Source organism: Vicugna pacos, chromosome 32, assembly GCF_048564905.1.
Source record: "Vicugna pacos chromosome 32, VicPac4, whole genome shotgun sequence".
In the NCBI taxonomy this organism is placed as follows: domain Eukaryota; kingdom Metazoa; phylum Chordata; class Mammalia; order Artiodactyla; family Camelidae; genus Vicugna; species Vicugna pacos.
In genome coordinates, this window is record NC_133018.1 from 25,288,298 (window position 1) to 25,308,876 (window position 20,579).

At 41.2% G+C, this 20,579-nt stretch overlaps 1 protein-coding gene across 2 annotated transcripts in view; it reads left to right on the forward strand.

The window, feature by feature from the left end:
* The window catches only part of LOC102543647 (zinc finger protein 268), a 28,382-nt gene extending 10,028 nt beyond the window's left edge, over window positions 1-18,354 (forward strand). The window contains exons 4-6 of one of the 2 annotated variants that reach the window (XM_072953057.1): window positions 2,675-2,801; window positions 3,093-3,179; window positions 8,704-18,354. In XM_072953057.1, coding sequence (XP_072809158.1) covers window positions 2,675-2,801; window positions 3,093-3,179; window positions 8,704-11,147 — 2,658 coding nt within the window. In that variant the 3' untranslated portion in view covers window positions 11,148-18,354. Of the gene's footprint in view, window positions 1-2,674; window positions 2,802-2,947; window positions 3,180-8,703 lie in introns of those variants that run through there. The other variant, XM_072953058.1, reaches the window with a different exon arrangement.
* The last annotated feature ends 2,225 nt before the right edge of the window (window positions 18,355-20,579 follow it).

Below are 20,579 nucleotides of genomic sequence, written 5' to 3' on the forward strand. Positions count from 1 at the left end.
TTCTGTTGCTATTTTTGTGTTTAGTTTGGTTTTTTTCCATTTCCTTAACTTGTAGAGTTAGATTGTTGATTTGAGATGTCTCTTGTTTTAAATACAATTATTTATAACTGTAAGCTTTCTCCTCAACACTGCTTTTGCAGCATCCCATCAGTTTTGTTCTGTTTTGTTTTCATTCATGTCCAAGTGTTTACTAATTTCCATTTTGATTTCTTTGATCTGTTGGTTAAGACTGTGTTTAATTTTTTTTTTTAAAGTTTGTGTATTTTCCTTTTCCCCCACTTTTTTAGTGATGCTTAACTTAATCCTTTGTGGCCAGGGAAGATACTTTGTATAATATTTATCTTTTACATCTGTTGAGACTTAATTTGTGGCCTAACATTATGGTCTGTCCTGGAAAATATCTCATGTGTACTTGAGAAGAATGTGTATGTTGTTGGTTAGAGTTTTCTGTACATGTCTGTTAGAACTAATGAGTTTATTTAAGTTGTTTCCTTATTTTCTGTCTGATTGTTCCATCCATGTTTGAGAGTGGAATATTGAAGTTTCCTGTTATTATTATAAAACTATTTCTTCCTTCAGTTCTGTCAGATTTTGCTTCATGTATTTTTACAATCTATTACTAGGTATATCTATTTGTAATTGTCAGTCTTCTTGCTGTATTAAAATGTAATAACCTGTAATTTCCTTCTTTGTCTCTTATAATCTCTTCTGATTTGTCTGATGTTAGTGTGGCCACCCCTGCTCTCTCTTGGTTACTGCTTGCATGGAATGTCTCTGTTCATCCTTTCATTTCCAGTCTGTTTGTGTCTTTGGGTCTGAAATGAGTTTCCTGTAGACAGCATATATTGGGTCATGTTTTTTAATCCATTCTTCCAAACTCTGTCCTTTCACTGGGGAGTTCAGCTGACTTGCACTTACAGTAATTACTCATAAGGAGAGGTTTATTTCTGTCATTTGCTCTTTGCTTTTTATATGCCTTATAGCATTTTGGTCATTCAATTCCTGCATTACTGTCTTTTGTGATTAGTTGAATTATTGTAGTGAAATATCTAAATTCCTTTTTCATTTGCTTTCATATAAGTTTTATAACTGTTTTCTTTGTGGTTGCCATAGGATTATATTTAACTTCCTAAAGTTATGGCATTCTGACTTGAATTTCTACCAGCTCAACTCCAAAAACATGCAGACAGTACGCTCCTTTGGGGCTCTGTCCCACCCCTTTTGGTTGTTGACGTCACACAATTACATCTTTATACGTTGTGTGCTCCAAAACATAAACCAATAGTTATTTCAAAAGCATTAGTCGTTTCTAATTATGTAGAAAAGAAAATGTAGAGTTACAAATCAAAGTTAAAATAATAACTACCATTAATTATTGCCCAGATGTTACCTTTATTAGATGTTTCTTTAGGCAGCTTCAGGGTATTCTCTAGTGTCCTTTGTCATTTTTATTTTTTTAAAGGATGAGACAGATTTATAGAACAGTATCCAAGCACACATTTTACTTGCTTTGTTTTTCATGAGGGGGAGGTAATTAGATTTATTCATTTATTTCTGTTTGGAGAAGGTACTGGGGATTGAAGCCAGGACGTCTTGAGTGCTGAGCATGCGCTCTGCCACTTGAGCTGTACTCCCCCTCTAGTGTCCTTTTATTTCACCTGCAGGACTCCCTTGAGCATTTCTTGCAGAGCAAGTGTAGTGGTAGCAAACTTACTTTGTTTCTCTGGTGATGTCTTAATTTTACCTCACTTTTGAAGGACAGTTTTGTCAGGTGTAGGAGTCTTGGCTCACAGTTATTTTGTTTTAGCTCTATGAGTGTATGGGTTCATTGCCTTTTGGTCTCTGATCTTCTGATGAGAAATCAGCTTATACTCTTGCTGAGCAGCCCTTTTGTGTGGCAAGTCGTTTGTCTTCTGATGCTTTCATGGTTTTGTCTTTGTAGAAAATTTGATTATATCACGTCTGTTTTGGGAGTCTGCTGAGCTTCTTGGATGTTTATATTCATGTCTTTCATCACATTTGAAATTTCATTTTCAAATTTGGTGTTGTCAGTTTTTGAAAGTTTTAGCTATTCTAGGTGTGTATGATGTCTGGCCGTTTTAATTTGCAGCTCCTTAAGGATATATGATGTTGAGCATCGTGTCATGTGCTTATTTGCCATCGTGTATCTTCACGTTCAGATCTTTTGCCCCACAAAGTGGCGGCTACTTACAGCCATTGCCTTTTTTTATTCCGCCAAATTTTCACAAGTCTTCTCTTCCATGGCAGCTCCTCCCAGCCCCTTTCTCGACTCAGTTGACACTTCTCGGCAGCGCTCCCCGTTCCTCTGTTGTGCCCATGTTCTCTGCAGGTTCTTTTATCTGAGCTTCTTTATTCCTTGTTGCATTTTTATGTATTTAAGTTTGCTTTCCTCTGCAATGCTGAACACTTCTTGCAGGCATGACTGCCTTGCATCCATTTTTATATCACCTGCACCTAGTTGAATACCTGGCACATGATATTTGCATTTGTTTAACGAAAGGTTAACTGATTTAATGCATATAGATGGAATGCTTCCAATAAATTTTTGCTTTTCTCACAAAACAACATGTAAAGAATGGCCACCCTTGGCAGCCTTTTGTTTATGAGAACTGAGTAAAATAATTTGACATTGGACGGGAATATGCTGTTCCAGGGACCACTGTCATTCATGGACGTGTTTGTGGACTTTACCTGGGAGGAGTGGCGGTTGCTGGACCCAGCTCAGAAGCACCTGTACAGGAGTGTGATGTTGGAGAACTATAACAACCTGGCGTCCCTGGGTAAGTACTGCCTCCCTGAAAAGAGGGTATGGAATCTCCAGCCTCCCCTTCTTGGTTGCTGAAAGCCAAGGGACTTCTGTAAAATGTTTGGTGTTTCTGTGCTTGTATGTAGAGACCAGGTTTTCTTACTCTCCCTTTGGCATCAGATTATGCTGGCTGGATGGTGTTTACTGTGCCAGAGTGCCCAAGTGCGGCTTCACCGTGCTGCCTCTGAACCAAGCCTCCCCATTCTTGAGAATTCCTGGATCCTGGGCAATCTCGGCCAGGTTGTGTGTGATTTTCCACTCACAGGGCACCAGCACACCAAACCCAGTGTCGTTTTCCAGTTGGAACAAGAAGAGCTGTGGATGATGCAAATCCCAAGTCAGGGCCGTGCAGGTGAGTGAGCAGGACACGGAGTACTTTTCCTCCGTGCCCAGACCTGGGCTGAGTTCTGACGTGACGCTCCCTTCAGGTTTGTACTTCTGTCTCGTTTTAACTATTCTGTCTTTGTTACTCCCCTCTCTGGCCGTCTCAGCTTCCTTCTTACGTTCCCGTGGTAATAGACTCATTTCATTATGCATTGAAGCAAGCGTTCCCTGTTTACGGCCCTCGGTATGACTTTCACACCCCTTCTCATTCCTGTTTTTTTAAAAAATGTCTTACGTTTATATTCAACAACCACAGTTCCAGTTTCCTTCTCCTTGGAACCTACTGATTAGGAGATACCACCCCTTCCGTGTCTCCTTGCTGACCACCTTGCCACCGTGCTCTCCTGCCTGAGCTGCTCCCTGCCCTGTTACTCAGGTCACCCTACTGAGCCCCTCTCACGCTGCATCACAAAGGGCTCACCCTCCTCATGGTTTACTGGCCCCTCTTGCTCTCCCCTCTGAGTCCAGAGGGGTCTTTTCTTATGTTCTCCAGTTTCCTTGTATGTTGTAAGTTCAAAAGACTTCTATTCTGAAGATTTAAGCTCTTTTTTTCTCGGTTGGTGACTGACAGCCCCGTCTCTCTTTCGTCTGCCCTTTGGTACTGGATTCAGTCAGTGCCCAGGGCATCTTTTCTGCATGTGCCACCCCCTTATCTCACTTTCAGAAAGTGGAATTGGAATGTCCCTCCCACTGCCCCATCACTATATGGGAACGTCCTCTCGCCTTTCTGATAGCTAGTTCCTGTGTCCTGGCTTTTCTCCTGGCACTGGGGCGTCAGCTTAACTCTCCTTTGTACACACTTCTCTTCACTAGTCTTGAGTAATATGTTACTGTTTTGGTCCTTTAAAAAGCAGTCTTTTAAGTCCTCCATCTTCTCCATTCTCACCCAAGACGAGGTCAGTATTCTTTCATTTCTTGATTGTTCTACTTGTTAGCCAGATTTATCCCTTTTACTCTTACACTCCTAGTTCACTTTGGTGTTACTGTCAGATATTTCCCCCTGCACCTGTGTGTTCTGTCATGCGCATGAGCGAGTAAATCAGCTGTTAATCTTGTATCATTAGGATTGTTGCAGGTGCAATTTTTTTTTATTAATATAAGTCAGCCTATTTAAGCAAAAGTGATTTATTACCATACATCGCAGAGCGTCCTGAAGTGGGGCATCTGTAGGGGTGACTAAATCCCCAAAGGTCTCCCTCTGCCTTGTCATCTAAGTACATCAGTATTTTCCTCAGATTTCCTCCCTCATGGTCATCAGATGGCTGTTACAGTTCCAGCCGACACCTGCAGCTATACCAGTGGCCAGTGGAGTAAGAAAGACTGTTTCTTCCCACATGACCCTGTTTATCAGGCAGTAAAATCTGTTTCAGGAAGCCCCGGCAGACTCCCCGTGCTCATTAGGCCGTGTTGTGATCACACACACTTGTTTAAAGGAGACTCTGGCAAGGGAAGTGGAAGCATCCCTGTTGGCTCAGGAGAAACACGCTTCACCTTCGAGGGGGCAGTTGTGGAGATGGGTCCCCATGTGCCCGCCTGAAGTGCACAGATGGCGGTGGGAAGCAAAGCCCAGGCTCGGCCAGCCCAGGAAGGGGCAGGAGAGCTGCTGGGTAGGCAGCACTGCTTTCCTCCGTCTGCCTCCTTAGCCACGTCGCATCCAGTCGCACCCTTCCTTCCATCCACCCATCTTCAAAAACATTCTGTCACCCCTATTCTCATTCTTGTCCTGTGTTAGCACAAGTCTAGGGTCACTGTTGGTAATCAGACCTGGTGGTGGTTCTCTGTGGTCTGGGGGTCGCTAACTAAAGGTAAATGATCCACATGTGACCAACCAGACAGATGGAGCAGCAGACAGAGGTGTGGGGTGGGTACAACAGGAACCCTGTTCTGGGAGAGCAGCAGCAGTGGGCACCACAGAGAAGTCACTGGTTTGCAGTGCCTGGGACCCCTGGTTGGGCAGACTGTGGCCTAGTGAGCCCTTGGTTCTGCTCTCTGAGCTTAATTTCCTTTTCCGCTGTCTCCTGTGGCTAAACTCAAGATGAGCCATGGCCAGTAATAATGTTTAACACAGGCATGAATCATGTTCGAATCATCTGTAACCTTGTGAATTCCTGCCTCCTGCTCTCTGGCTCCGCTGTTGCTTCCTTGTTTCTTAGTTTGTTGTGCTGCTCCTTGAGATACCAGCAGTGATCTCGTTTTCTGCAGTTATTGAACTTTGCAAGTCTTCAGGGACAACACTGACAGGCAAACATTCGAGCAGGTCTGACTCGAGGGCACAGATTAATTACTCACTGGCCTGTGTTCTTCTTCTGGAAATAGTTCTGACTTTAAGACCATGTGATAGACAGTTATACTCCCTCCAAAGCCATTGTCATAGTCGAACAGGCTCATGTTCATTGCTCAGTGCATCCAAGGTGGGTTCTGCCCCAGTTGGGAATCAGTGTTTGGGAAAATACAGTTTGGAGCTTGTGTACAAAATGAATGAGTGTTCAGGTTTAGGATGTAGTGAAACTTGGAGTGTGGTGTTAAGATCCTGTGATGTGCTGTCTTGAAACCTGACTGCTGCTGTGTTCTCTGAATACCCTTTTCTGTCCACTCCTTGGTCAGCAGGTTCCTTTGGGACATCTGGGCCGACTCTCCACATTCTCTCTGTAGTCAGCCTCCAAGTATTTGTCACTGTGCCTGAGGACGTAGTCCTGTGTCTGGTTCCCTGTCCACTGTTACCTTTGCATCGATGTTTAAACAGCATTCTGTCCACCTTGCCCCCTCTGTTTTTCATTCCCCCAGAGAAAAACCGTTTTCATCTCTCTTAGCTCTTTCTTCTGGTATTTTCCTCCATGCTTTCTGAATAACCAGCTTCTGCTACTGCACCTTCACTCTCTCCTCTAGTTACTCAGTAGGAAGGGTAGAGATTTAATTCTCTCTCATGCTCCTTCCTCAGACTCCCCAGGATACGCATGCTGCCTGGTCCCATAGCCTCATTGTCCTAATCAGGCTGTTTCATACTTGTGGTTAGATCAGTCTTCAGTTTTTACATCTTTACGACTGTAATTTCTGTTCAGGGTAAATCATGCAAGTGCACGATGGTTAGTTTTTGTTCATAAATCATTTTTTCCTTGAGTTTTTTTTATTTGCCTGCTTACCTTCCTCTGTTCTCATTAATGTTTTTATAATTAATTTAACAACAGATTCTTCTTCATATATCTGAATATTCTTTTGGTATATTCAGCTCAATTGGTGGTTCTGTCCATTTCACCTTCCTGGTGACAACACTCCCGTGCCGTTTGACTTGCTCCAGTGAAACCTAATTTTTCTCAAGACATGGCTGTACAATTATTACCCTGGAATCTCCTTTCAGATTTTATTGTCTGTTTTCATTGTGTCATCTTTTTTCTTGGTTTGTTTTCACAATAGCTGCCTGTGAAAGGGTGCATTTGATATAAATTTTGAGACCTGTGCTCTGAAAATGTTTATACTTAACTCCTGAATGCTCTGTTTTCTCTCCTCTTGAGATGCTAATGAGAATTCAGATGCCATTCCAAATTTTGATCCACTCTGTGAGTTTTTTTGTGTTTTTTCTGGACCCTTGACTAGCTGCTGCTTGTTGCCAGTCGCCGTCAGCACAGCGATGCTTCTTGGGAGTCTGTTTCCATCTGTTTGGGCATCAGTGTAACTGCTCCCAAGAGGCCTGTGAACTAGTCTGCAGTGTTTCTGCTGCTGCTCCTGGGCTGAGCAGTGTTTGGCACGTAGTAGGTATTCAACCACTGTTTGTTCAATGAAAATGATGCTCAGAGATCCCCTCCCGCCTCTTTGTATTTTGCTCATTTTTCCTTGTGCCTTCTAAGGAAGGCATTATGCAAAATTCTACTTTTTATTTTTGTTTTTTTACTTTTTTAAATTTGAAGTGTTGTCAGTTTACAGTATTGTGTCAATTTTTCATGTACAGCATAATGTTTCAGTCATACATACACATAATTTGTTTTCATATTATTTTTCATTATAGGTTACTAGAAGGTATTGAATACAGTTCCCTGTACTATATACAGCAGGACCTTGTTGTTTATCTATTTTATATATAGTAGTTAGTACCTGTATATCTCAAACTCCCATTATATCCCTTCACCCTCCCTTTCCCTCTGGTAACCGTAAGTTTTCTGTGCCTTTGAGTCTATTTCTGTTTTGTAAATAAGGTCATTTGTATCATATTTTAGATTCCAAATATAAGTGATATCATATGCTATTTTTCTTTCTCTTTTTGGCTTCCTTCATTTAGAATGATGGTCTCCAGGTCCATTTATGTTCTTGCAATTGGCATTATTTTATTCTTTTTTATGGCTGAGTAGTATTCCGTTATATAAATAAACCACATCTTCTTTATCCAGTTGTCTGTTGATGGACATTTAAGTTGTTTTCATATGTTGGCTATGGTAAATAGTGCTGCTGTGAACATTTGGATGCATGTATCTTTTCGAATTAGAGTTCCCTCCTGATATATGCTCAGGAGTGGGGTTGCTGGATCATATGGTAAGTCTAATTTTAGTTTTTTAAGGAGTCTCCATACTGTTTTCCATAGTGGCTGCAGCAAACTGCATTCCCAGCAGCAGTGTAGGAGGGTTCCATTTTCTCCACACCGTCTCCAGCATTTCTAGTTTATGGACTTTTTAATGATGGCCATTCTGACCTATGTGAGGTGATACCTCATTGTAGTTTTGATTTGCAATTCTCTGATAATTAGCAATATTGAGCATTTTTCCATGTGTCTTTTGGCCATTTGTATGTCTTCATGGAGAAATGCTTCTTTTGGTCTTCTGCCCATTTTGGAATTGGGTTGTTTGTTTTTTTGTTATTAAGTTGTATAAGCTGTTTGTATATTGTGGAAATGAAGCCCTTGTCAGTCTCATCATTTGCAAATATTTTCTCCCTTACCGTAGGCTGTCTTTGTATTTTGTTGATGGTTTTCTTTGTAGTGGAAAAGCTTATAAGTATAATTAAGTCCCAGTTTATTTTTGATTTTTTTCTATTGCCTGGGTAGACTGCCCTAGGAGAACATTGTTAAGATATATGTCAGAAAATGTTTTTGCCTGTGTTTTCTTCAGGAGGCTTACAGTGTCTTGTCTTATGTTTCAGTCTTTAAGCCACTTTGAGTGTATTTTTGTGTGTGGTGTGAGGGAGTGTCCTAGCTTCGTTGATTCATGTTCACCTGTCCAGCTTTCCCATCACCAGTCACTGAAGAGACTATCTTTCCTCCATTGTATGTTCTTTCCTTTGAAGACTGTCTGTATTTATTGTCAGTTCCTTGTGCCTATTTTCATGTTTCATTTTATTTTACCCAGAGCACAAGAGTTTGGGTACGCTTACACTTTAGATTTTATTTATATTCAGAACTGATACATGAAACTAAAAGAAAAACCTCACGACATGGTGTTTTTAAGGTCACTCTGTGCTATACTAGGATCATGTTACTATTTATGACATATGAGTATTTTCCTCTCTAGATGAAGTCCAGGAAATTGATGATCGTGTGGAATGGCATCAGGAAAGTCACGGCAAGCTGGGAAGCAGAGCAGAAAGCTACCAGTGTACTGCGTTTGGAAGACTATCTCTTCATAGTACAAATTATGTTTCTTCAAGACAAGAACTTCATAAATGTGTTACACATGGAAAGAGTTTGAAACATATAGATTCTAGTAGTAATTATGCTGGAAAATATCCCAGTGGGTTTCATGATCTTAGGGAATCATTATTCCATTCTAAACATGAGCAAGCTGTTACTGGAAAAAAATACTGTGAAAATAGTGGATCTGGAAAAACTGTCCAAAGAGAGTCGCAGCTCATATGCCAACAAATGCACATGGCGGGAAAGTCCTCTGAATGCAGTTCCTGGACGGAGGCCTTCAGCAGCAAGTCATGCCTCGTGGTGGATCAGCAAACCCCTGCAGAAGAAAACCCCTGCAGATGTAATGGAGGTGGGAAGGACTTCAGCCGCAAGGCCTGCCTCGTTGTGCATCAGAGAACTCACACGGGAGAGACACTTCATGAGTGCAGTGAATGTGGGAAAACTTTCCGTTTCAGTTCACAACTCATCATACATCAGAGAATTCACACCGGGGAGAATCTCTGTGAATGCTGTGAATGTGGAAAAGTCTTTGGTAGGAAAGACCAGCTCGTTTCACACCAGAGAACGCATTCAGAACAGAAACCGTATGGGTGTAATGAATGTGGGAAGGCTTTTGGTTTGAAGTCACAGCTCATGATACATCAGAGAACCCACACAGGAGAGAAACCCTATGAATGCAGTGAATGTCAGAAAGCCTTTAATACAAAGTCTAATCTTATGGTGCATCAGAGAACCCACTCAGGGGAGAAGCCCTATGGTTGTGGTGAGTGTGGGAAAACCTTTACCTTCAAGTCACAGCTCATTGTACACCAGGGGGCACACACTGGGGTAAAACCCTATGGATGTAATCAGTGTGGAAAAGCCTTCAGTTTGAGGTCACAGCTCATTGTACATCAGAGAAGTCACACGGGAGTGAAACCTTACGTATGCAGTGAATGTGGGAAAGCTTTCAGGAGCAAGTCCTACCTCATTATACACGTGAGGACTCACACAGGAGAGAAACTCCATGAATGCAGTGAATGTGGGAGAGCCTTCAGTTTCGGTTCACAACTCATTATACATCAGAGAACTCACACAGGGGAGACTCCCTATGAGTGCCGCGACTGTGGGAAAGCCTTCAGTCGGAAATACCAGCTCATTTCACACCAGAGAACTCATGCAGGGGAGAAGCCCTATGAATGCAGTGACTGTGGGAAAACTTTTGGTTTGAAGTCACAGCTCATGATACATCAGAGAACTCATACAGGAGAAAAACCCTTTGAATGCAGTGAATGCGGGAAAGCCTTCAATACAAAGTCTAACCTTATTGTACATCAGAGAACTCACACAGGAGAGAAACCGTATGGTTGTGGTGAATGTGGGAAAGCTTTTACCTTCAAGTCACAGCTCATTGTACACCAGGGGGCACACACTGGGGTAAAACCCTATGGATGTAATCAGTGTGGAAAAGCCTTCAGTTTGAAGTCACAGCTCATTGTACATCAGAGAAGTCACACGGGAGTGAAACCATATGGGTGCAGTGAATGTGGGAAAGCTTTCAGGAGTAAGTCCTACCTCATTATACACATGAGGACTCACACAGGAGAGAAACCACACGAATGCCGTGAATGTGGGAAATCCTTCAGTTTCAATTCACAACTTATTGTGCATCAGAGAATTCACACAGGAGAAAACCCTTATGAATGTGGTGAATGTGGGAAGACGTTTAATAGAAAAGATCAGCTCATCTCTCATCAGAGAACTCATGCTGGGGAAAAACCTTATGGGTGCAGCGAATGTGGGAAAGCCTTTAGCAGCAAGTCCTACCTCATTATACACATGAGAACTCATTCAGGGGAGAAACCATATGAATGTCACAGATGTGGGAAAGCCTTCATTTGGAAGTCACTACTCATTGTACATGAGCGAACGCATGAAGGGGAAAACCCTTATAAGTGCAGTCAATGTGAGAAATCCTTCAGTGGAAAATTACGGCTCATTGTACATCAGAGGATGCACACAAGAGAGAAGCCCTATGAATGCAATGAGTGTAAAAAAGCCTTCATTAGGAAATCTCAGCTCATTGTGCATCAGAGGACTCATTCAGGGGAGAAACCGTATGGATGCAGTGACTGTGGGAAAGCCTTCTCTCAGAAGTCAATTCTCAGTGCACACCAGAGGACTCACACGGGAGAGAAACCCTGTAAGTGCACTGCCTGTGGGAAAGCCTTTTGTTGGAAGTCACAGCTCATCATGCATCAGAGAATTCATGCAGATGAGAAATATGTTGGTGAGTTAAGTGTAAGAAACCATTTCTCAGGAAATTCCAGAAAATTCCTATAGAAGAGAAACTCTGTAAGTGGAATCATCTCTGTACACCGGAAAACCCACCCTGAAGAGAAGCCTCGTGTGTTTACAGCACGTGGAAGGACATTCACAGAAAGCTGTTTCTTTTACACTCAGAAAACGTCAGTACATGTCACAGGAACCCTGTGAAATCTGTGAACCCTGTGAAAGTTATCAGGAGGAAGTCATACCTTTAATCTTATGCAGGTGAAGAAAAATACGAATGAATTGAATGTCAGAAAGTAATTTTTTAATATGCTAGCATTTACAAAGGGGAAATTCCATAATGGAAATGAATATGGAATACAATCTTTTGAAATTCATAATCTTATTAACCAGTAGGATTTTAATGAGAAAAATATAAAACCATTGAATTTCAGGTATCAGAATCTCATGCCTTGGAGAAACCATGCTGTAAGTTAGGGAAACTCTTCATCTAGAAGTGATAAACTTGTAGCAGAATAGAGTATAATTCATACTATATATGTCTGCATATATATATGAATGTTTCAAGTGGGGTAAATTCTCAGCAGGAAGGTTATATCACTATTACTTTGATTCATTCCTTTACAAGTAAGGGAAACTATGTTCCAGAGGTTCCAAACTTTTAGGAAAAGATTGGAGAAAATATTCAAAATATCAGTGATAAGCATGTTCATAATAGAACATAAAGAGTTTTGAAAGTGTGTAAATAAATGTAATAATCAGGGTAACAGTAAGGACTACATTGTAAGACCTACAGGGATATGTAGGTGTTCTGTTCCTCTCTGTACTATAGAATATGTTTCGTGTAGTTTGGCATTTTGCTTGTGAACACATTTGATAGAGAAATTAGATAGATAACAGTACCACTTCTCAGGTATTTCTACTCTGGACAGCAGCATTCTTATTAAGAAATACAACCTGTTACTATAACAATATGGCAGTAAAAATGCATCTCAGCACTTCCAGACTTTCCTGTTACTTTGTGCCCTTTGTAAGTGGGCCTGGCAGCTACCTCTTCAGTTACATAGTCAGTGTAGTGCCTGCTTTATATGGCTGTGTGCTGGAATCTGTTCTGTCGTCGCTGGTGAGAACACCATGGTTTTCTTCAGGAGAGTCCGCAGCGCGTGCAGTCAACGACGGGACCCTCACCCACGTGGCCCAGCGCTGGCCGAGATGCTCCGGGATTTACGTTTTTAATGGAACCCCTCCGTACAGAACAGCAAGCTTAGCTTTTGTTCTCTGGTGGCATCTTGCAGTTCTCAATTAATTCCTTCTGTGTAGATTACCCGGAGTAGCTTCCGTTACCGTCACTTTTTAATCCTGGTTCACCTCTCTTTCGCTTTGAGGTACCTTGTGTCCTCTCAGTACATTGAGTGGTGCTCCTACAATGTGCACCTGTAGCTGTAGACTCAGGGTGGTGGGAAATCTTTCTGCTGATTGCTTACGTAGAGAGTCGGTGTTTTTTCACAGCCACACCAGTTACCTTATGTGCATGAGCAGTAGTCTGGAAAGAGCTGGGACCCTGGAAAGTGGGCTAGGGCTACCTTGGAGGGATACGAGGATTCACAACTCCAGGTATTTCTGAAACACCCACTGCTTTGTGCTCTTCACTTCAGCAGGGAATCCCATCTCTTACCCATAACAACTTTCTTTCTTGAAGGATGTACTTAGTGATTTTCTGAATGCCTGATCCTTGTGTGCTCAGCTCATAATGCAGGATCCAAAGTCAAGACACCGAGGGTGGAGAATGTTGATTCACAGAAGGGAAGAAGAGTCTTGCATAAGCAGAGAGTTTCAGATACTTGCTACAGTTAAACCTGGAAAATACTGTGTATGTTGCCCATGTATTGATATCCCAAGGAAGACACATACACATATGAAAGAAAGAATGAACACATACTGTGTTTCTTCTTCCCAGAGCCAGTTAGTTTAAAGCTTGCTGTATTGTGTGATGCAGACCCACCTGCAGCCTTGCCCACTGGAAGCCAGAGATGTTAGCATAATGTTGGAGGTATAAGTCAAATACTGTGTGAGTGGATAATGCTCCATTGGGTCTGATTTTAAATGAAATGGAAAAGTTACCAGATAAATGAAACTTAACAAATGAATAGGCCTGTAGCCAGTAAACAAAATAGGAAAGTTAAAAACAGTCTCTGGCTTGAAAATCTACCTTGTTCCTCCAACTCTGCCCCAGCCCCAGAAGAGAAAGAGGTTCCAGAGAGTTTCAGTAGTAGTGGATAATTTTCAGGAAAGCTAATTCTAACATTTTACAGTATTTCACAGAAAATAAGACATTTTGGAAAAAAATGATGAAGTCATTTGTGAACATATATTTAAAAATCCTAAATGGACTTACCACAAAAATGTATCTAATAATGTAGAGGTTTTATTTTTTAAAGTCATGATGTGTAGCAGGCCACTAGTAGTGAACTGAGTGTTTCTTCATGACTAACAGGATTGCTGCAATTTTCGTGATGTCTGTGTGCCCAGCTAAAAAGCTATGTTTCTCCATCTTTGAGAAACATAGCTTTTGAAGTTGCTGAGAGGGTATAATGGGAATGTTCTTCAGAAGGAAAACATACAGCTAGGGAGAGCTCGCCCAGTGTCCTTTCATCTTTCCTCTTTTTAACATGCAACACATCAGATGTTTGGAGACTCAGTAGCCATTGTAAAACCATCTTAGAATTCTTCTTGAGGATGGAAGCCATCTGCTAGAGTTGAGTAGAGAAATAAGAGTGTCTGGGCTCTCTGGTGATAATGGTGTGGCTGTGCCAGCCCCAGACGACCAAATCTGGGCACCTTCTTACACAAAAGAGACACGAGTGATCTTGTTCAAGGCATTGTTCGTTTTGATTGGGAGGAGATTTGGTTCTGTCGTGTGAAGCGTAATCTGATCCTAGTTGAGACATATTAGGATGTTTGGAAGATTGAATTAGAAATTCTTTATGTAAAATTAACCACTATACCAGAAGAAAGCCATATGAGTGTCTCACTATGTAAATCATTTGATGGACTGTAATACCCATGGATGATTTTAAATATTATTAAGTTAGAAATAGAAAGTAACTCCTTTAACTTTGTAGGGGGTATGTTTAAAAAAATGGTCAAATTTCTTGTTAGTGGATACATACCATGAAATTAAGAAAATTAAAAAATGCTCATGACTTTTATTGAGCATTGTAATGGCAGTCCTGGCCAATGTGTGGTAACAAAAAGTTGTAAGGAATTGGGGGTTGGGACAGAAACAAAAGTCCTATTTTTTTGTAGATACGATTTTCATTTAGAAAAACCAACATAAACTACAGGCAGATACTTAAACTGCAGGCTGTAACTCATAGACATAGAATACAAACTTGTGGTTGCCAAGGGGGCGGAGGGTGGGAAGGGACAGACTGGGATTTCAAAATGTAGAATAGATAAATAAGATTATACTGTATAGCACAGGGAAATATATACAAGATCTTGTGGTAGCTCACAGCAAGAAAAATGTGACAATATATGTATGTTCATGTATAACTGAAAAATTGTGCTCTACACTGGAATTTGATACAACATTGTCAAATGACTATAACTCAATAAAAAAAATGTTTAAAATCTCAAAAAAAAAAAAAAAACTTACAGGCCGTAAGGCAAGGAGATGTTTCACACAGCTCCGAGAGCTTGTGGTTTGGCCTTGAGCATGAGTTCCTTCATGCTCAGATCCCAGGCCCTGCTGAGGAAGACATCCTGCCCTCCAAACGTCTGAAGGCAGTTTTGTGCTAAATCAATCAGATGTTGCGACAAAGCTCAGACAGCTGAAGTACAGATCAGATTGATTCGGCCCCACCCTATCTCCCAGCCTGAGAGCTGACATTAGAACATATGTTCCCTTTTCTAGAAGTAAAGGTATAATCAGAGGAAAGAAAATGATCAGAACATTGTAAAATGACTAACTCAATAAAATATGTTAAACAAACAAAAAAAGAGAAAATGATCAGGAATGTGAATAATGGTAGAAGCAGTGTTTCACCAAAGACAGCCTTAAATGGGCATGCACATAACAGCAAAGCCTCAAGGTCATGCAGAGACAGAGCTGAAAGGAGAAATACAGTCTACCAATTTAGGTGGACACTTCAGCATTTATTTCTTGGTAACATGACTTAGAGACCAAACTCAGCAAGGCTATGGAAGGGCTGAACAATATCATTGGCAAACTAGACCTGGTGGACACGTCTAGAACAGCCAGCAGCAGAAAACACATTGTTTTCCACTGCATGTGAGGCATTCGCCAATAGTTCATGTCCTGGCCCACTAATCTTAAAAATTTTTAAATAACTGAAATTGTACAAAATATGTTCAGACTATATTGCAGTTTAACAAGACTCAGTTGTAAAAAGAACAGGAAAATCCCAAAACACTTGGAAATTAAGCAACCCAATTCCAAATAATTGATGGGTCTGACAAATTTCAAGAGAAATATGGAAAATATTTTAAAGTATTATTCTATAAAACATGCAAATTAAAATACAACAGACCAGAATTTCTGAGGTGCAGAAAAATCAGTGCTTCATGGGAAATTCATAGCACTAAAATGCTTATACTAAAAAAGAATGAAGGTCTCACATCAGTAATTTAAACTCCTACCTTAAGAAACTGGAAAAAAAAGTAAAATAAGCCCATGTAAACAGGAGTGAAATAAAAAGACTAGAAACCAATGGAACAAAGAGTGGGAGGGAATAAAGAGCACAGATTTGACAACTTTGATGAAATGGACTAAACTCTTGAAAGAAACCAACTAGCAAAGCTTACTCAAGAAGAGATAGGTAACCTGAAAGTTGCTACAGTTATTCAAGAAATTAAATTCACAGTTAAAAATCTCCCAACAAGAAAAAAATCCAGGCTCAGATCATCTCCCTGATGATTTCTGTGAACTTTTAAGAAAGAAAGAATACCAGTTCTATACAAACTGTCAGAAAATAGGTGACAGGTACTTCTTAACCCATATTATGAAGTCTGCGTTACACTGTTTTTGAAAGATGTGATACTGACAGGTATATATAGAGCAGATAAACAGGATTATACTGTGTAGCACAGGGAAATATATACAAGATCTTGTGGCCCAGGGTGAAAAAGAATGTGACAATGAATATACATATGTTCATGTATGAAAAATTGTGCTCTACACTGGAAATGGACACAACATTGTAAACTGACTATAACTCAGTAAAATAAAATTAAAAAACCCCCGATGTTATCAAAAAACCTACAAATGTTCCTCATGAACATAGAGGTAAAAATCCTAAATAAAATGCTAGTTAATTTAATTCACCAGTATATAAAGGGGTAATACATGAAGGCAAATTGGAGTTTATCTTGGGACTGCAAAGCTGAGGTGGATTCAGTATTCAGCCAGGGGTGGGAAGTAGCTTCCTCAGACTAATAAAGCACATCTGGAAAATGTCTATAGTTAATGTCATAATGGAGAAAAGCTGAATAGCTCCCCCAAGATTGAGAACAAATCAAAGATGCTCACTGTTACCCCTCCAGTTCAACATTGTAGTGCAAGGTCTAGCTGACCGCATAAGGCAAGAAAAAGAGATTGAAAAGATACAGATTGGAAGGGAAGAATAACTTTATTCAGAGACAGCATGATTGCCTTCACTGAAATTTTTTAAAAACTTTACCAAAAAAGCCACCATAATACACATGTCAGTTCAGAAAGCTAGAAGGATATAAAATCAATATTCAAAAATCAGTTGTATTTTTACATACTTGCAAGAGACAACTGGAAATTTGATTAAAATGCACTACTATTTATGATCGTACCACAAAAACCCATGGAATGTATGCTGAGAACAATGCAGAAGAGGTGACGATGGCCAGGACAATAGGCGGACGTGCTGTGTTGGTGGAGTGGGAGGTTCAGTGCTGTTACAGTGTCAAGTGTTCCCCACGTGGATCTATAGACTCAATCCCATTCTAATCAAATTCCCAGAAGGGTTTGCTGTAAAAGTTGACAAGTGTGATACTGAGATTTATGTGGAACAGCAAAAGAACTAAATACAGCGTTGAACAGGGAAACAAAGTTGCAAGACACACTATTTGATTTCAGGGTCTATCTGTCAGCTACAGTAGCTGTGACAGTGTAGTTTCGTGAAAGGAGGGACATACAGATTAGAGTCCTGAAAAAAAACCAAAACATACTCTATAGTCAATTTCCATCAAAGTTAGAAAAATAGTTCATTGGAAAGACGACAGTATTTTTTTTTTAATGGTGCTAAACTTGCACGTCTGCAAGAAAAATTAAAAGTCTTGATCTGTACTTTCACCACATACAAAAATTAATTTTCTCAGGACTGTATCAGAGGTTGAGCTTTACCTAGCTAAAGGGCTGGTTGTTAGCATTTAATATATTTAATTTCATATCAAAGACTATGAGGGTTGAGCCAGGATGGAAGAATGCTATATAAAGAATTTCTGGTTAAGTAGTAAAGCTATGAGTCAGCATGGGAACAGGCGAGAGGGAGCAGTAAGAGATTGCCATTAATACTAGGAGGAAACCAAAGGGAACCCCTTTAACTGACTGGCTGATAATAAAAGATGGAGAAATGTGGGATTCAGGACAATACAAAAGTAACAGCTGGAACAAAATTAGGAAGCCTCCTAAATTATGAAGTAAGTTATTTGAAAGAACAAAGAACCACACAGAACAGAAAGGTAAATAGAAGTAAGATGCACTGAAATAATAGAGGAGGCAGGAGAAAAACTATGACCGTGGAATTCCAGCTGGTAAATGTAGAAGAAATGATGAAATTGGAAAGATTGTTACTTGGCAGCCACTACAGTGAGGACTGTTTCAGGCAGGAATTATCAATGAATGCTAAAACTTGTAAGCAAAAATGTTATGAGTAACAAATATTTCAAGAATCTTGTCATTTGGAAATGCTGGCCAGTTACCCACCTCAGAGAGTCTTGTGTGCTCAGTAAACAGCCCTGGGCTCTGAGCCCCTGACCCCACCTCGCCCTGAACTACCAGCGGAGGCAAAGATTTGTAGCAGGTAAAGGGGACTTGCTTGGCCACAGCATCACTGCCCAGGCACCTTTGAGCCTGAAGCAAAAGGGAAAACCAGTAATACTCATCTTCAAAAAAATTTTTTTAATGTTTTGTTCATCATAGATTCTCTGATAAAAATAATTGATCATTTTCAAAAATACTGTATTAAAATATGACTTATCTTGATGGTTTGTTTTGTGATTCCTCGCTTGCCTCTCCCTAATCCCAGCCTTATTTGGAAGATGCAGGACTCTGGCCTGGACCTTACTGATACAGACTCCAGGGAGTGTTGGGCACCACCTGCTGGGTTGCTGCCCTGAGTAGTGAACCTGGAACCCAGGGTGATGAAGGAGGCACGCCCTGGGCAGGAGCCTGGACTGGGCCCAGGGTGGGGGCAATGCATGGCTTGGACCCCCTGGAAGACCTTCAGCTGGAGGTACAACTCATCTGAGCTTATAAAAGAACAGGGTCCAACCCTCTGCGGCTGTCAGCCTGAACTGCCTCGGGCACAGCAGAAACATGGAGCATTCCTGGTGCCTCTGGGTCAGTACATGGGTGGGGAGGTTTTCCTGCTTCCGGCCCCACCTGCATCTGCTGTCTTCCAAGGAAGGGAGGGAGGACAGCTGAGTCACTCTCTCAAGCTCCTGTTTTTGCTCCTCCTGTCCCTCACAGCAACCTGCCGGGATGTCAGATACCCTGCCTCTTTTTTTCCATCAGGCATCTATCTACCTGTAGTTCTGTGAACCCAACAGAGGGGCCAGAGCACTGGTCTCCAACAGCCACCAGCGCCCCTAATACGCAGACAGACATTCAGCAGATCTGATGAGTCTCCCAAGAGGTACTTAACCCTGGAGCCTTTGAGAAGGCTTCGTGGGGCAATGGGGGTTGGGCAGGAACTCCCTGAGGGAAACCCCTGGGGAGGAGGCAACTTCCTGGAGGGCAAAGAGGGGTTCAGGGTGAGGTAGACGTTCTGAGGAGGCTGGTCTAAATGGCCTTCCAGCCTCCTGTGGATCCGGGATTTTTTTTTTAAAATGTGTTCAGTTAATCATTATGGGGAAAGTTCACGAATCACCAGGAAATTTCTGAGAGGGGGAAGTTACCTTGCCAGATTTTAAATGTCTTAAAAATAAACAATGTAGGTAAGGAAATGATGGACGTAGCACATGTTGAGTATTGACGCACTTAATTATCTCAGTGCAATGAGGAAAGCGGTCCTGTTATGATTACAAATAATAAACTACCCAAGAGGAGAGAAAGTACAGAGGGGCTCAGTAACACAGCTGTAAGTAATCGAACTGGGAATCCACCTCAGGAGTCCTGGGTCCAGAAGAGAACAGAAAATCTGGAGAGAGTAAGGAAGTATGTACTAGAATGCATTAGGCGGTAAGGGCTGCATTTTAGACTCGACAGCCCAGGAGAAGAGGAGAGAGGCCACCTCTATTTTCAGTGCATGTTGGAGAATCACATTTTGACCTACCTTTTGCTGGAAGAGCAGGCCTCTATTAAAAATGAAGCTTATGAGGAGTTTACCCGGATTTAGGATACTTAAAATTGTTATGTGCTTAAGTTAAAATTTGTGCTTTTGAGCCTGACAGTTAAAGGAGGCCCCTTATTGTTGGAGGGCTTCTGGAAAGTGTTGTAAAATTCACCGGACCTATTTCCTTATTAGTAACATGAAAAAGGGACCTAACTCTCTCTTGGAGGGGCCTTGGGAGCCTCAAAGAAGACGGGTGTAAACCGTAACATTTTACCTGGGATGTACTGAGTGTTCAGTCAATAGCAACCAAAGAAGGTAACTGATAACAGTAAGTTAGAATCACAAAATGTCTTGAAATACATTTAAATTTAATTTAATACGGTAGCTACTTGGACATTTTGGGCCCCACTGATGGTTAAAACTCATCGGTGCTTTTTGGGTGGAGAGGAATCGGGAGTGTTGTCACTGAGCACCTAGCCCGTCCTAGAGAGAGGGCTGCGGCTGCCTTCCCACTACAGGAGGGTTTGCCGCGTCCGATCGCTCATTTCCCCCGTTTGCCCGAGTCAGGGTTGCTTCTGCTTCAGTATCCTTGATCGGTGGGGACTGCTTACCCCAACCCGCTTGTCTCTAATTTTTCTTTCACTTCTTGAAAAGAAGCTTAAAAAGAGAAAAGCAAAAGATGATCATTTTATAAAAGTTATAAAACATGGATAAGCAAAAAGAAGAAAATTAAAAAGCCAAGTAAAACTAATAAAACAAAGTAGTAATTTTGTCAACTGGTGGCAACCAGCGTTTTAACGATGTGGCATGTATCATTTTATGTCTGTACTTTTCAAATGGGCTCATACCACACACCGGTTTGCAACACGCAGTTTTTCTTGCACAAAGTATGGTGATCACTAGTTGGGTTGATAGCATTCTTCCTCAGCACAAT